Source organism: Cebidichthys violaceus, unplaced genomic scaffold, assembly GCF_023349555.1.
Source record: "Cebidichthys violaceus isolate CVI_PGR_0920_01 unplaced genomic scaffold, fCebVio1.0.p SCAF_6, whole genome shotgun sequence".
NCBI classification, from domain to species: Eukaryota; Metazoa; Chordata; class Actinopteri; order Perciformes; family Stichaeidae; genus Cebidichthys; species Cebidichthys violaceus.
The window spans coordinates 10,772,371-10,788,566 of record NW_027176816.1 but is presented as its reverse complement, the minus strand read 5'-3'; the positions used below and the strand labels follow the sequence as shown (position 1 = coordinate 10,788,566).

General features: G+C 40.9%; 1 protein-coding gene across 2 annotated transcripts; it reads left to right on the top strand.

The window, feature by feature from the left end:
* The first annotated feature begins 1,193 nt into the window (after positions 1–1,193).
* On the top strand, positions 1,194–15,680 carry zgc:136971 (S9 family peptidase). 2 transcript variants are annotated; one of them, XM_068733522.1, is made up of 21 exons: positions 1,194–1,549; positions 6,210–6,345; positions 6,989–7,064; positions 7,148–7,223; positions 7,338–7,450; positions 7,665–7,799; positions 7,963–8,054; positions 8,628–8,665; positions 8,762–8,883; positions 8,958–9,018; positions 9,563–9,657; positions 10,286–10,337; positions 11,170–11,270; positions 11,431–11,563; positions 11,688–11,771; positions 11,886–11,966; positions 12,279–12,367; positions 12,581–12,774; positions 12,872–12,974; positions 13,935–14,041; positions 15,330–15,680. In XM_068733522.1, the coding sequence occupies exons 1-21, from the start codon at positions 1,432–1,434 to the stop codon at positions 15,427–15,429; spliced, it is 2,106 nt and encodes a 701-aa protein (XP_068589623.1). In that variant the 5' UTR covers positions 1,194–1,431; the 3' UTR covers positions 15,430–15,680. The 2 variants fall into 2 exon arrangements, with proteins under 2 accessions (XP_068589623.1, XP_068589622.1); XM_068733521.1 differs by having other exon boundaries at positions 11,431–11,608.
* Positions 15,681–16,196: the final 516 nt, after the last annotated feature.

Below are 16,196 nucleotides of genomic sequence, written 5' to 3'. Positions count from 1 at the left end.
TCCACCATCACCAACTGCCTCACAGATATAAAAACCTGGATGCAAGCCAACTTTGTCAAACTTAACAGCGACAAATCTTAAATCCTCATCATCGGCCCCAAATCACTAAACAAATCCCACCACAACTTCTCCCTCTGCATCGATGGCACCACTGTTCCTGCTTCCACACATGTCCTTAACCTTGGAATCATTTTTGATCAAACCCTCTTCTTTGAACGCCACGTCAATCACATCACAAAAAACACCTTTCATCTCAAAAATATCGCCTGTCTACGCCCCTCCCTCTTCTCCACAGCCGCTGACACACTCATCCACGCCTTTATCACCTCTCGACTGGACTACTGCTGATGTACGGCGCATCCACCAAAAGCGGCTCTGTTAGCACCTCAATCTGAGTCTTCCTCTGCTTTTACCCGCAGCTCTTCTCAACACCATAGTTTGACCATAAACTCGGTTACATTCACTATCGGAATGGAAGGATTCACTTTTTGGTAGAATTTAAGCCAAAAGGATTGTAAAGCTGTATTTAGGGTTCCTCTGAAAATAATTGCTCCTCTCTAATTTTTTTTATTTGAGAATCCCTTATAAAGATTGTAGGACACATCTTGAAGGTTGTTTGGTCCATATCAAGTCTGGAAAAGAACTGCACGAACCCTTTGATAAGATTTGAATTAGGCGCTGTCTGCCTGTCATGCACACATTCAATTAGTTCAGCCTTTACAAGTTGTATTTAGTTATGCTGCTGACGGATATATATATATATATATATATATATATATATATATTTTATTCAGAATATACCTGGTAATTAGAATGTAATATATTTAACTTGTTAGTTGATCTGTCACTGAAGCCCCAGCCTTTGTAAGTCGATGTGCAGGAGGCTCCAACACCCTGCAGATTCTGTAGTCTGTAGACCCACAGAGAAGATAAAGTATTGTACAAATGAGCAGGAGCGACTTATATAAACATGCTGAATTGCTGGTTATTCATTTCTCAAGAAGTAAGCTATAATGGCATAACAATTTGTGTTATTATTACTATTAACCAGTTCATCGGTAATAGTACTGTTTACAACAAAAATCAAGAATGACTATCTTTTGTGATTGTCCGCTGCCCCCGTGCGGTCAGCTTTCACTACTACACCCCTCTAAACTGAGCCAAAGTGGTATCGTCCGTTCCTGATTTCAACATGGAGGCGCTGGTAGAGCAAACACCGTTGTGTTTTTGAATTGTGGATAAATTCATGAACACAACTGTTGTAAACCGAGCCACGCGACTATTTTAACCCTCCGAGCAGCTGCTAACGGTTTAACTTTTCTGCGTGATGCACGAGTTTGCACTTGTCCGAGCTGCTCGTGTGGAGCGTGCAAGTGTGGTAGGTTGGTGATTTAATGTGAGCTCAGTGCGCGTGGACGGCAGCGGACCCAGATGGACCCCGAACAGGTCACCGGGATGTATGGAGAGGTCAGCGGTCTCCCTGCACCTGTTTCTGCCCATGTGAGAGAAGAGCAGCTCCCGGAGCTCCGGACATACACTGTGACTGCAGGTGACTGTCTCTTTCTTTCTGTCTCCCCCTCTTGCAATTCGATTCAAAGAAGCTTTATTGACCTGGGGAACATAGGTTAATATTGCAAAACAAGTGAGAAAGACAAAAAACGTACACAAACAGAAAACTAGCATATAGAAATTCGTGAACAGATGGGTGTAACATTACAGCATTATAATTAATAATTAATAATAATAATAATAATACAAATACGTTTTTCTTAAACAGAAAAATTGTGAATTTTCTCTTAAAGATATACTACGGACATATAACTAAAGTGGACATGGCAGCTACAGAATATGAGCACAAATAAGAACTATTGCAACATTTTTTTAAAGAAATGTAGCCTATTTAAAGGTATGTGTTCTGTAGAGTATGTACAGTAGGTTATGTCTATGTACAGTGCAAACGGTCATTGCGAGTATCCTCAGATGATTGACAGTCTTCTTGGTTTTATTCTATTGGATGCTGTTTTCCTGTCACAACAGCTCACAAATCTTGCTGCTGTGTTTGCACATTGCTGCATTTCACTCAGCAGGTATGGAAGTTTGTCATTATTGGTCATGTATTCATAACATTTTGTGAGTTTGTAATCTGTGAGAAGTATACATCCCTGGTGTCATGGTACAGTTAGCAGGTAAACGGTGCAGCTCATTTTCTGAATCATGGGTGCTCAGTCTGTCCTCTCTCGCCGGCGATGCTGTGCTGCTCACTGAGTCTGAACATACTCTAACGTTTCTTTATTTTTGGGTCTGTCACAGTGGTTATTGCTACTGTGTATTCTCTGTTTAGGACCAGACAGCATTCCAGTTTGCTCTGATTTGTTGGTTGATTGTCTCCAATATGTCAAGTTGTTGTCTGTTAGTTTTTTGGTTTCTGTCTGAGGACACCGCTTGTTATGAACAGAGTTGTAGCACCAGCTGACTAAGGGGGAGGGGGCATCTCTCTAAAGCAGGGGTCTTCAACGTTTTTCAGGCCAAGGACCCCCAAACTGCCAGAGAGATGGAGCAGGGACTCCGTACTATATATATTGTATAAAATTGTGTTTTATATTAAACCGGGCCTAGTGCGATGTATAAACATACCTTGTTGTTGTGCATTCAGTACTAAGCTTTTCAAATAATACACCGGTTCATATATTCATGTTTTTATTTTAAACATGTGCAAGGTACAGTGAGTAGGGTGGCCGTGCCACTGCCATTTATAAACACACCTTGTCAACTGACACCAATGCCAATATCAACATTGTCTGTCAATTGCATGATAATCATGCATACAAGTTATTCAAATTGACGTTTCTTTTTTTAAACATAAATGTGGAAAGGAAAAATGAGTGATGGCCTATTAGTGTCACTGCCATGCATAAACATACCTGTTATCTTGCATACAATACTGAACTATTTAAATAATGGACATATTCATGTTTTTGTTTTTTTTAAATATGAAAAATTCAACTAAAATCAACCAAAAATTTCACAACCCCCCTGCAGTACCTCCACGGACCCCCTAGGGGTCGCGGACCCCCTGTTGAAGACTTCTGCTCTAGAGTCTATCTGTGGTTGAGGGCTTTGTTGTGGAGCGTGTCAGAGTTACTATCTTTTAGGTGGTTATAAAATCTAAATATTCTCTTTTGAATTTGGATAATTAGTGGGTATCGTCCTTCTGCTCTGCAGGCATTATTTGGTGTTTTTCATGAATCTCATTTGGGTGTTTACCCCGTTTTGTAAAATCTTGGTTGTCGAGTGGACCCCAGACCTCACAACCATAAAGGGAAACAGGTCCAATATTTGAAGCCAGATTTGAACTGGGATGTCCAACTTGATGTTCCTTTTGATGGCGTTGAAAAGCCCTTCTTGCCTCATCTCTCAGGTGATTCACAGCTTGGTTGAAGTTTCCTGTGGTGCTGATGTTTAGGCTGAGGTGGTTATAGATTTTTTTTATATGGTATGACAAACATATTTGGAAATAATTTATATTTGTGGATGCATGGCTACGAAAGGCTTTTTTGAAGGCAGAATCATTTTCTGTTGTTTTTGTTTCTTTAGTTTCCATTTAGTGTGTTTTTGCTGTTTATTGTTCTGTACCAACCAGATTGGGGAAGTGGTTTACTCATACATCTCCATTTTGGATGGGTAGATCCTTGTGTTTTTGTTTGTTTAAATGTGTGGTTTGTTTTTATGGATTCCTCATTAGCATTTAGCTGACTTCTAACATGTTGGTCCCCTTTTTCCTGACTGTATTTTTATACAGTTTTAATGTGTCAGCATAGTGAAGAAGAATGTTCTGGTTGTCTATGCTTTTGGTTTGATAGTTTCCTTAAATGCTTTTTGAAGTTTTTACATTAATTGTCAACCCATTTTTTATATTGTTGTTAATTTCTTGGGCTTTTCTATTTGAGAGTATTTGATGAATACACTGAAAGGTCAAATGTTATTTAGCCTTTTCTCCTGCCCTGTTTACACCTTCACTGTTGCATTGAACGTTTTTTCTTCTTCTAGAAACTGGTCTCAAAGTGACTATTAGTGTTTTGGTATGTTTCTATATTACTTTCTTTCCATTTGTAGCCTTTTTTAATTGTGCAGTTGGCTTTAGTACTTCCTGATTGGGTGTTGGTATGTCCAGGTAGACTGTGATTTTGCTGTGGTCTGATAGGGGTATTAGGGAAGTAATCTACTGTACTGTTACCCAGAGATGAGCTGTAGGTGTACCCCGCTCTCTCTCTTTATTTTCCCTCTCTCACTCAATCACTCACACCTGTTGTGTTTGCGCCTATGGTTTGCACTAATGTTTGTGAGTTTTGCTGTTGTTGTGAGGCAACAGTGAAAACCCTATTACCAAACATATGATGGAACTTCAGTGGGATGGATTACAAATGTCTTCTGATTTGTTTTTTTACTGTTTGGAAATCAATTGAAACCCCAAAAAATAAGAAAAGACACATTCAGAAACCTCAAACCATATGAGATTATTTGGAAAATGATCTGCAGTAATGTAAATGGAAAAACAGTGGTTTACTGTTTTAAACAGAGTATTATGAAAGAAAAACTGTCCTCTTGAAGCATGAAGCTATTACATTTTAAATTTCGCCTCAGTGTCACACACGAAAAGATTAAGCTGAATGCCAGTTTGCTCAAAAGCTATCTTGTGTGCAAAGCTGACTTTTTAGACTGATGTCGGCACAAGAGGAAAACAGTCTGGCCAGCAGTTGTCTAGACATCTTTTCCTCTTATCAGCATGTTAACCTAAATCAGCAGGTGCATTATGTAGGCAATGAAAGAAACCCTCACTTTCTTAGATTTCAACCAGTCAGAATGAAAAGAAACATCCCTGTGGAATGACTACGACCGCCAGCATTTCTTTGGATTTCGTGACCACCTGCTGTCAAAGGCACTCTGCTACTGACAACAGTGATCTTGTCTTAAGGGTTTAAAAAGGTTTATAGAGTAAACCATCTGTTTCCCTGGAAGAATACCTATCAACCTGACTGTTGTACCTGACTGGATATTGTACAGTACATTGGATTGTAGGTTCAACACCACCAATTTCCACTGATTCAAGCAAAGTTATACAAGTATGGCTGTTTAAATGTCCTATTTACATTAATATGTCTCTTGTTGCACTGTCCACTTTGCTGCTGTAATCTTGCAAATTCCCCCGCTGTGGGACTAATAAAGGATTATCTTATCTTATTAATACATTTTATTTATAGAGCTTTTTTCAGAATACTCAAAGACACATAAGTTAAAATCACCATAGAAAACATGAATCACATGATAAAAGCAGCTCTAAAAAGGTGAGTTTTAAATGTGTGATTTGAATGTGGACAGGTTGGTGCAGTCTCGGCTGTGTTGGGGGAGAGAGTTCTAGAGGGAGGGGCCTGCTGTGGAGAAGGATCTGTCGCCCCATGAAGGAAAGTGATGAGCAGAGAACTATCTATGTTTTTTAGGTAAAAAAAAGTCCTGGTGATTTGATTGACTTGTTGGAAGGAGAAGTTGAAAATAACTGTGGGGAGTGAGACAGAGTGAAGTAATCAACGGTGAGGACGGATGTTGTGAGTGGTTTTTGATGAGGGATTTGGGACAGATGGTTATCATGTCTGATGTATCACTGTTTAGTTTGAGGATGTTTGCTTGAATTAATTCCAGTGAGGTCATTGGTCAGAGTGTAGTGAGCTGCAGTGGTGATGGATTTAGTGGAAATGTAGAGCTGGAAGTCATCAGTGTAGCTCGGCTAGGCTGTCAGTTGAGAGGCAACAACACATTCCAACATTTTTAACAGAAAGACGGAGACTGGAGATGAGCCTGAAATGACTCATGACATCAGGGTTGAGTCCAGGTATTTTGAGGATGGGGGCGACAGCAGCCAGTTTGAATGTTTAGGGATTTGAACCAGAGTTTAAGGAGTTAATGAATTCTGTGATGAAGAAAGAGACAGCTGGAAGACGGTCCTTAACAAGATCAGATTAGATTGGATCCAGAACACAAGTGGAGTTTCTCATTCTCATGAACACAACATAACATAACATAGACATTACATCAACATTGCTTAATGTTAGATGCAATAAAGATATGTCTTTGACATTTTAAAGTTGAACAATAAACATAATCAAATATTTTTTTCCAACCCCTCTTGGAAAACTTCTCACCATGTTCGCATTCAGAGTGGAGTCAGAGCGACCTGGTCCGAGGCTCAAGACTTCGCTACTCGCAGCAGTGGACTCTGATCACAGACAGCAACGACCACAAGAGCATCAGGACTGTCCTTCCACCAGGACCCTGTGTACCTATGTCTGGAGAGTGAGCACATACACACGCACACGCACACGCACACGCACAGACTCACACTCACAAAATACTGTGAGAAAGTTGAATTGACCCTCACATTCAACAGAAAGCTCATGTAAATTGTAACCCTAAAATCCATTGAACTTTCACTAAGATCTTCTTACTGGCATTTGTTGACTTATTTAAACTTAAAATATATAACTTCTTTATAATAATTTCAATGCTCAATCCATGTTGCTGTTGCTTGAATATAAGATCTGAGCAGCATTACATATGGAAATTTGGTCATATTTGTCATTGATGACGAAAGTGCCGCACGTACTTCTGCATTTACTGTTTTCATTTATTGTATTTTTTTAAATAATATTTTATGTTTCACAATTCATTCTTCCAGACCATCTGCACTCTAAAAACAAGTCACAATTTTAAAAATGGTGTCAGGAAATATTAGGCTGCTGGCCATTTTGGGGTTGAATCATGTCTCTCACCTCTCGCCTTGCTGCAGTTTTGAGGAAGCGTGACATCACTGTGTAGTTACAGGTGCAACAAAGTAAAAAAAAATAAACTTTTAACGAGAGAGTCCAGTGAAAGATTGCTTTTCCTGGTGTTGAGTTTGTCTTCGATAGAGAGTTTTTATTTCTCTCCTGCTCTTCAGGGTGCTGAGTGGACTCTCTCCAATTCAAGGCCTTAGGGCCGTTGTCAGGGAAACAAGTGGCCACCAGCTCCTCGAGGTGAGAAAAACAGACCTCAGCATCCTCTGTGAGATCAATGATCGAGCATTTTGCCGGATTGTTTTTTTGTTGTTGCTGTTCAGATATGGGACCGCCACGGCCTCAGGAAGTGCCTCAACCTGACTGCTCTAAACAAACACGGCAGAGTCTACGATGACGGTGAGACAGACGTGTCATGTTTTTACACACATTGTTTCCTCCAACAAGAAAGAAATCTGATGCATCATCACCCAAAAACTACCAAAGTATAACCGTTGCATCATCCGTTTCCAGCCCAGTTTGGATGTCTGTCATGGTCGGCGTGTGAGAACAAACTGCTGTATGTAGCTGAGAAGATTAAGAACACATCAGTAGAAACACATGATGGGAAATCTGCATGCAGGAAGGTATTACACACACCTGCACCAGATGGATATGCTCTTTATGTGCATTCAAATAAATAACATGCAGATTGTAAATACATCAGAAGGATAGAACATTTTGAATAAATTCTTAAGCCCAAAAAAAGAAGAAAATTGCATGAATGTTATTAACTACACAGGAACATGTTAACGTGTACAATCCACTTATTTGTCTATGTGTGTTATTGTGCCCAAACAGGACAGGAGTGTGTACTGTGAAGACTGGGGTGAGTCTCTGACCAATAAGAGCATCCCGGTGATTTGTGTGGTGAATCTGCAGAGTGGCTCCGTCAGCGTCCTGCAGGGCGTCCCACGCGATGTCTCACCTGGACAGGTGAGGACAGAGAGGCTTTCAGCTACTTCATCTGACACCACAGTATCTTTATGTTTTTGGACTGCTAGTGTGTGCAGGTCAAGTGTGAATTCATTGGGCCTTTGGTTCGAAGTGTAAATGTCGTCTTTAATAACACTGTGTGTGTTTGTGTGTTGTCCTCGAGGCTCTGTGGGCTCCCGGCAGTCAGTCTGTGTTTCTTGTCGGTTGGTACCATGAACCTTTCAGACTCGGACTGCGGTTCTGCTCCAACCGCAGGTCAGACTGATGCTTTGTCTTCTGATTCAGTCGGGGTCGGCATGAAAAACAACAGCAACTTAAGCACCGAAATAAACAAAAACAATGTGAAGTGAAGTTTATGTACATATCCAAAAAATCACAAGTTTTGATTTGGATAAGTAAAAAAGAAAAAAAGAAGCTCTCAGACATAAAATGACATAAATGATAGCGGCACATTACTTATTCTAAGTCTCCTTTTACCCAAACACTTAAATCACTATTGGTCTGTTGTGAAAATAATAATTACTCTTCTTTCTTTTAATACTGTAAATAAAAGTACTAAAAATGGCCATATTTACATAAAAATATCAGTCAATTATTGTTATTGTTACAGTATGTTGGTGGCAGGGGAGGTCATTTTCTTATGGGTGAGGTATGCTGAATCCAAACTGAAAAGGAAAATTGAGAACAGCAGTGATTGAGCAGTAACAATGTTCAACATTAAGTTTAAAAAGAAGTGTAAGAATAACATTTTTGTATAGCAGGGCTCACACTAAACAGTGGACATTACAGTTTCATTTTGTGTCTCTCACTCTTATAATTCTGTTTCAGGTCAGCGTTATTCAAGCTCGATCTGGGTGGAAACTGTGGTGAGCACATTCATCTTTGTGTCTTTGTTAATGAATCACACTTACACACTCTCTCTGCTCCTTCGATGACTGAACTTCCTCCTCCCTCCAAACCAGAGTGTCTGTCAGGGTACAACTTGTCAGTGTCCTGTCCCAGGCTAAGTCCAGACGGGTCCACGCTGATCTACCTGCAGGGTCGGGTGTTTGGACCTCACAATCAGTGCCTCAGTCTGCAGCAGGTACACTGTGTGTGTAGGTGTGTGTGTGTGTATTTGTTTTTGTTCTGTTAACAGTGACTGTTAATCCTCCACAGTTGGACCTGAGGAGCGGGAGGACGTCCACCCTGCTGGACGTTGTCCACACACCACAGACTGGTAGGTAACATACTGTAACGCAATGTCGGTTCAAACGTTCATGTTCCTGCTGACTTTGCTGATCCTCTTTTCTTCTCGGGCCACCGTGAGGTTGACAGTTATGGTTTTGAGTGAAACCTCTCAATAACTATTGGATATTTATTACTCACATTCATGCCTCCCTCAGCTTGACTTGCAGCAACTTTGGTTATTTTTCATCTTGTGCAGTCATCGGGTCAACATTTTTATTTGTCCAATACTCTCATACCTGCAAAAATAATGGCGTTCCCATCGTCAGCTGCACTTAGCAAATGCTAGCATGCTAAATTAAGATGTTCATTATGATGAATACCTGCTAAATGTGCAGTTTTGGAGTTACTATCTATGTTTGCTTGATTTGGCATGTCCAACAATGCATTAAGTTTTAAGTTGTGTGAAGCCCTTAACAAAGCAGCAGAAAAGATGTGATGTGCGGAGTGTTAGAGTGCTCGGTGGAAGACCAGCATTTAAAAATATAAAAAATCAAAGGTAAAAGACGAATTATATCCATGTCACTTTGTTTCAGGTGAGTTTGCAGGTGTGTATGAAGCTCTGCCACCCTGCTGCTGGTCTGTAGACGGTCAGAGAGTGGTGTTCAGCAGCGCCCAAAGAAACTGGAAGGTAAAAAACACATAATCAAGGAATACTTTGACTCTAATCACTAATTACATTACGGTCATTTAGCAGACGCTTTTATTCAAAGCGACTTACAATTCAGTAAGTACCAGTAGACGCAGCTACGGGAGCAATTTTGGGGTTAAGTGTCTTGCTCAAGGACACATTGACATGAGACTAGCGGAGCAGGAGCCGGGGATCGGCTAATTAACAGGCTTTATCTGATTTGTGTCATCGGTACACAAGCCGAAATGTAAAAAGCCCAGCTTGTGTTGATGAGTGAGTTTCAGAGGTTCTGGTTGGTGGATTTTCTTAACTTTGAGCAGAGCTAGGCCAGCTGTTTTCTTTTGATTCCAGTCTTCATGCTAAGCTTAGCTAATCAACTCAGACATTCGAGTGGTATCAGTCTTCTTGTTTAACTTTCGGCCCGAAAACAAATGAGCGTATTTCCCAAATTGTCAAATCAAAATACCTACACTTCACGACCTTTTGTTAATACATTTTTATTATTATTTTGTGTTCATCACGACCTCGTATACATACTTTTCCATAACTAATGTTCTCTCTCTCTCTCTCTCTCTCTCTCTCTCTCTCTCTCTCTCTCTCTCTCTCTCTCTCTCTCTCTCTCTCTCAGGATCTCTTTATGGTCGACAGAAGATCAAACAAAGTTACCTCCCTTTCTGATAGTAAGAGTCCATCCTCTCCTCCACCTCCTCCCTCTCTTCTGTCCTCATCGCCATCTCTTCTTTTCCCTCCTCCTCCTCCTCCCTTTCCTCTATCTCATCCTCTCCTCTCTCCTCTGCTTTCACCTCCTCCTTCGCCGTGTTGGCCTCCTCTTCCTCCCCCATTTCCTGCTATTCTTCATTTTAATTTTCCTCCTCCTCCTCCTGCTGCTCCTCTCTCTACTCTGTCATCTTGTCTTCCTCATACTCCCCTCTCCCCTCTTCTTCCACCTCCCCCTTCTCTTTTTCCTTCACTTCCAGTTCTTCCCCCTTATTCTGACTCTCACTCTCCTCCACCTTCTCCTCTTCTTCCTGATCCTCCTGTCCCTCCTCCTCCACCTTTGTATCTTCATCATCAGGAGCACAAGAGAAAACAGGAAGGTACGACAAAACCAACAGGTGTAATGTTGCCACCAAAATCCTATCGGGGATAAAAAACCCACAGGAGCATGCTCTGAGCGTGGTCAGATGTAGGTTTTATAGCAAGAGCATAATGTTGCTGGTAAAGTAGACTTACAATTAAGACAATTTAACTATTCAAAGTAAAATAATTTTATTTCAAATGCATCTTCTGCATGCCGTCTACATCTGTGATTTGGATATACTGCTGGACATAATATCATCAATAAATACCTGTACCATTTAATATGACTACATCATTTCAAAATCTCTTTAAAAACTTTGACCAGGTCTTTATCTCTATGTTTCGTCTATTGTGCCTCTTCTGTGTTCTGGCTTTCCTTCATCACTTATTTTTCTGTCTTTACTCCTGTCTTTGTTGTTGCCTCCTCTGCAGGTCTCTCTGATCTTCCAGTGTATGGCAGCTGGAAGCTGCTGACAGTCCAGAAGGACCTGATGGTCGTTTGCTGCTCCAGCCCTAGCACACCTCCCACTCTGGTCAGATTACACACACACACACCACACACACGCAAGTATTATGCTAAGATACAGTTTACTGCATTGTTAAACAAGATAATTCAAATGAAATAGACCACTTGTGTTTGTGCGTGTGTGTGTGTGTGTGTGTGTGTGTGTGTGTGTGTGTGTGTGTTTGCAGAGGGTGGGTTTCCTCCCTTCAGCAGGTGAGGCTGTGACCTGGCAAACTCTGCAGCAGCCCATCATGACCTTTGACTTCCACTGGACAGTTCTAGATGTTACACCTCCACCAGAGGAGGACAACACACACTACTGTGAGCATGAGACGACCCCCCCCACCCCACACACACACACACACGGTGGGTCAAAATGATGACGATCAATCACTCTGTCATTATGAACCTTGCTATGACGTCTCTCTCTCCTCTCTCTCATCAGCTGGTTTAGACTTCGGGGCTGTCTTGGTTAAACCGTCTCATCCCCCCAATGAAGCCAAGATACCTCTGGTCGTCTTTATCCATGGTCTGTGTTTACTTATCTTTGTTGACTTCTCTTTTCCAGGATGGAAATGTATTGAAACATTTTGCTTGGTTTATATTATGGTTTTATTTTATTTTAGTTTGTTTGCTCCTCCAGGTGGCCCTCACTCCCAGTTCCCAGCAGAGTGGAACTGCACCACAGCTGGACTGGCTAAACTTGGCTTTGCTGTGCTCATGGGTGAGATCCATCTGTTTCTCTCAGACAAACACACAAGCTCAAACACTGGCATACTTGCACTTGAAATGGAGATCGAGGCTCATTTGCATTTAGCAAATATCACAAGAGGACGTAGTTTACTGTAAAATGTACTTGTGTCTTCTTTGTGTGAGGGTATATAAAAACAGTTTAAAAATCTAGTTTTACTTTGGTGAAAATCAGTAAAAAACTGAAACGGAAATTCTCCTCAATCCACATGATCAAAGGCTTTTCCATGTCTCTTTTGACTAAGACGTCTTCCCTTTCTCTCCCTCTTTCTGTCTCTCTATCTAGTGAACTATCGGGGATCCACGGGGTTCGGCCAGGACAGCATTTTATCCTTGATTGGTCAGATCGGAAGCCAAGATGTAAAAGATGTGCAGGTACTGACTAACACAGTCCTGGATAGAGTGAGGTAGACAAAAAAAACTAGTATGTAAGAAGAATCTGTGAAATATTTGAGAATATGGAATAAGGACTGGAGAAAATGATTGTGGAGGTAAAAGATGATTGCTGGCAGGTAGAAGGCTGTCATGTGTATATCCATAAAAAGGTCATTGTCACACTGGAACTGAAAATAATTCGTCTTTGCCCAGACCGCCGTGCTTACTGCGCTGCAGAGAGACATCACCCTTGACCCCGATCGATTGGCTGTGATCGGTGGTTCTCACGGGGGTTTCCTGTCTTGTCATCTGGTCGGTCAGTACCCTGAGTTCTACAGAGCGTGCGCGGCCAGGAACCCTGTCATTAATGCTGCTACTTTATTGGGCACCAGTGACATAGTAGACTGGTAAGACACACACGTACACAACACACCCACACATGAGCTTTAGCTCCACTGCAACACATCCCACTTGAATGTTCTTATATTCTCTCTGTGTCTTCAGGCGTTACACCAGTGTGGGGTTTCAGTACTCGTATGACCAGATACCCACTGCTGAAGCCCTGGCTGCCATGCTAGAGAAGTCACCCATCACACATGCTGCTCAGGTCAGACACACACCAACTTTAAATACAGTATTTTAATCATAATGTACAAATAACCAAAATACTCTTAAACCAGAAGTTATTATCTCCACCAGCCATAGGCTTTCGAGGATATTATGCATTTGATTGTATGTGTGCATGCGTACTGCACATATGTATTTATCTGTCTGTCTGTCCACAGCTAATTTTGAGGGAGGGAGGGAGTTGGAGGGAGTTTGGCATTACAGACTGGTCTCTGGACAGAGCCAGAGAGCAGCACACATTGCTCCGCCTTGGTTGCAAAATGTAGATCAATATATTTATTCATTGCCTTTTTTAATGGGTATTGTGTTGACGCGCACGTATTATCAAAAAATAGACCTGAAGTTTAAAACGCTTCAGATCGCAGTTATGCCCTTAAGACAAAGCTGAGACACGAAGCTGGTGCAGATAGCTGCAATGCTGTTGCATGAGACATGTGATATGTTTGCGGTCTAGACGGTTAGACAATTGTAGTTTGTAGTCATTCAATCAAACAATACATCAGTGGTTGTTGCAGACACACCTGGAGGAGATCGGAGCTCTACTGAGCGCACTTTTCTAGTTTCCATTCTGCTCTTAAAGAAGCTGCCTTGATAACAAGAGAGACATCTTAAGCTGCACAGCCTGTTTCAGAGCCTGCAATTATAATTAAACCCCAAACTTCGCAAATGGATGTCATAGTTTTAGTATTCTTACAGTGTTATTAGTATTGGCTCAATAAATGTAGTTTGCTTTGCCTAATAAAGGAGAGGTCATAAAATAGAAAACATTTTTCCATTCCATGGCAATCTTATTTAGGATTTATTCAGAGAGGAATAAATAAATTCATAGCAAATTTACATGAAAATCCAGCCATCAGTTTTCTAGACGCAGGACAATGTTATGGGCCAACACACACTTGGTTTCATGTCGGTGTGTTTATCTCTGTGTGTTTGTTTGTAGATCAAGGCTCCAGTGTTACTGATGCTGGGGGCCAGAGACAGGCGAGTGTCTCCACACCAGGGTCTGGAGCTCTATAAAGCACTGAAGAGCAGAGGTTCACCTGTCAGGTACAGCAGAGCAAACATTAAATGCACTTAATAAACTCTTGTCATTCTCTTCCCCCCCCCCCCCCCCCCCCCCCCCCCCCCCCCCCCTTCACCCTCATCAAGACAAAGATTGTGATTATTACTAGGGCTGGGCGGTATGACCAAAAATGTATATCACTGTATTTTTTTTCGCGTTAACGCATTAACTAATCAACGGCGGAAATTATTTTATCGAGCGTTTAATTATTAAGCGGACATTTTTAACACAACAACCGGTCGGCAGCGAGCGGGGAACAGCTGTTTGTGTGGCATGTCTTCCTTCTCTTCCTGTTTCCTTCACCTACATTCCCCTGGATCCTAAGTCCCTCCCTGTACAGCTTCTTATCACCCTCTATGTACCAACGTACATTTATAACAAGTACTACACATATTACACGGTAATCAGCGTTGCATATGTGTCTAACCAAAATACCCCAAAAAGCAAGACAAAATAATTTAATTTTTTTTTTTTTTTAGAGTTTTTAAAGTGTTTTTGTTTGTAATATGTATAATAAGCATGTAATTTAGTTATCGCTACTGAGAATTTAACAAACATAAAAACATGACGTAGATAGGTTTGTAGTTTTCAAGGTGTACATTTCAGATTGCATCTATTACACACACGAACATAACTCACGTTTTCTGCTGAGGTGATGTAAGTTGCTCGTGTTACCACCAGCGGCATCAACAGTGGCTCCAAACTCGCAAAACGTCGGATTTTTAAAAACCAAAACACTTCCAAACAGCAGACACAGCTCCTCTCTTGGGCACAGACTCTATTGGTGCATCTCCGGTCTCTCTTTGTTCCTCCTGCATCGCTCTTTTCTAACGCAACGGAGCCTCTCCCAGCTGTTAGCAGACTGTTGTGCTAACGGCTAGCTACCAAGCTGTACCCAGCATGCTGTTCGGCGGTGAAATTGTATAAATGTACAATTATTAGTGTTACAAATTGTTTGTGTCACAAACTGTTGTGTGCCGTGGTGTTGCCCTGTTAAAGAGCTTTAGTTGTGGGTTATTAATTGTTGTGTTATAAAGTTATAACCATAATTTAGGGGTCCCTCTCACTACATAAGTAGCTCCAACCGTAACACTCTACATGGCGAACAATATATTTTGCTTCCTGTTGAAGAGTGACAGCAGTTTTTTGGGCTATACCGGTATGACGGTATATGAATAATTCACATCATAGGGGAAATTAAAACTGGTATATTGGCCCAGCCCTAATTATTACAACAGATTTCTTTCAGCATCGTTCTGTTTGCCCATCCAGATTGTTGTGGTTTCCAGAAGACGGACATTCTCTATCCAGAGTGGACACACAGGCCGACTGCTTCCTCAACACAGTGCTCTGGCTGCACCAGCATCTCTGAACACACACACACACACACACACACACACACACACACACACACACACACACTCTCGCACAAACTGTGATGAAAGCTTTGCTGAAGGAGTTCTGGATAAATTAGTTTACTATAACAGCAGTTGACAATCTTGAACATACCGATGCCTTTTTGACAACAAAAAAATGTCCATCTATCTATATGTGATGTACTCAATTTTGTAAAAAACATTTTTAAATCAAAGCATGTAATAAAACAAATATCTTGTAAACTTGTATTGATGCATAGAGTCATGTTTGGTTACTCAGTGATACTTTTAGTGATACTAATGATACTATTCATTTCCCCCCACAATGATAAAACAAATGTTATATTACTCCTCCCTCATCTCCCAAGATCCCTACTTAGATTTTAAGCCTGTTGACATTTAGTCAAGTCTGCAGTCTTACAATATCTTTCTGAAAATGTGTGTGTGTGTGTGTGTGTGTGTGTGTGTGTGTGTGTGTGTGTATGTATATATATATATATATATATATATATATATATATATATATATATATATTTGTACACACAGACAGACAGAGCAGGCTGGCAAAGATAGTCTACGATAAATGTAATTTGCATAATGTCCAGCAGATGGCAGTCTCTATCTGTCTAAACAGTTTTCCGTTTCTCTGAACATTTATTCCATTCATAATTTACCTTTTATCACACCAGCTCTATGATTTGTAAATGGCTGTTTTAGATATCTTTAACAAAATTGAATATATATGGGTGAATCAGTCCTTGCA

Excerpts from the sequence above, each read along its gene's own strand:
- zgc:136971 (XM_068733521.1), top strand. The coding sequence starts at position 1,432 with ATGGACCCCGAACAGGTCACCGGGATGTATGGAGAGGTCAGCGGTCTC. Across the intron at positions 8,055-8,627 it reads CGGTTCTGCTCCAACCGCAG|GTCAGCGTTATTCAAGCTCG; the intron begins GTCAGACTGATG and ends ATTCTGTTTCAG. Across the intron at positions 10,338-11,169 it reads AGTTACCTCCCTTTCTGATA|GTCTCTCTGATCTTCCAGTG; the intron begins GTAAGAGTCCAT and ends CCTCCTCTGCAG.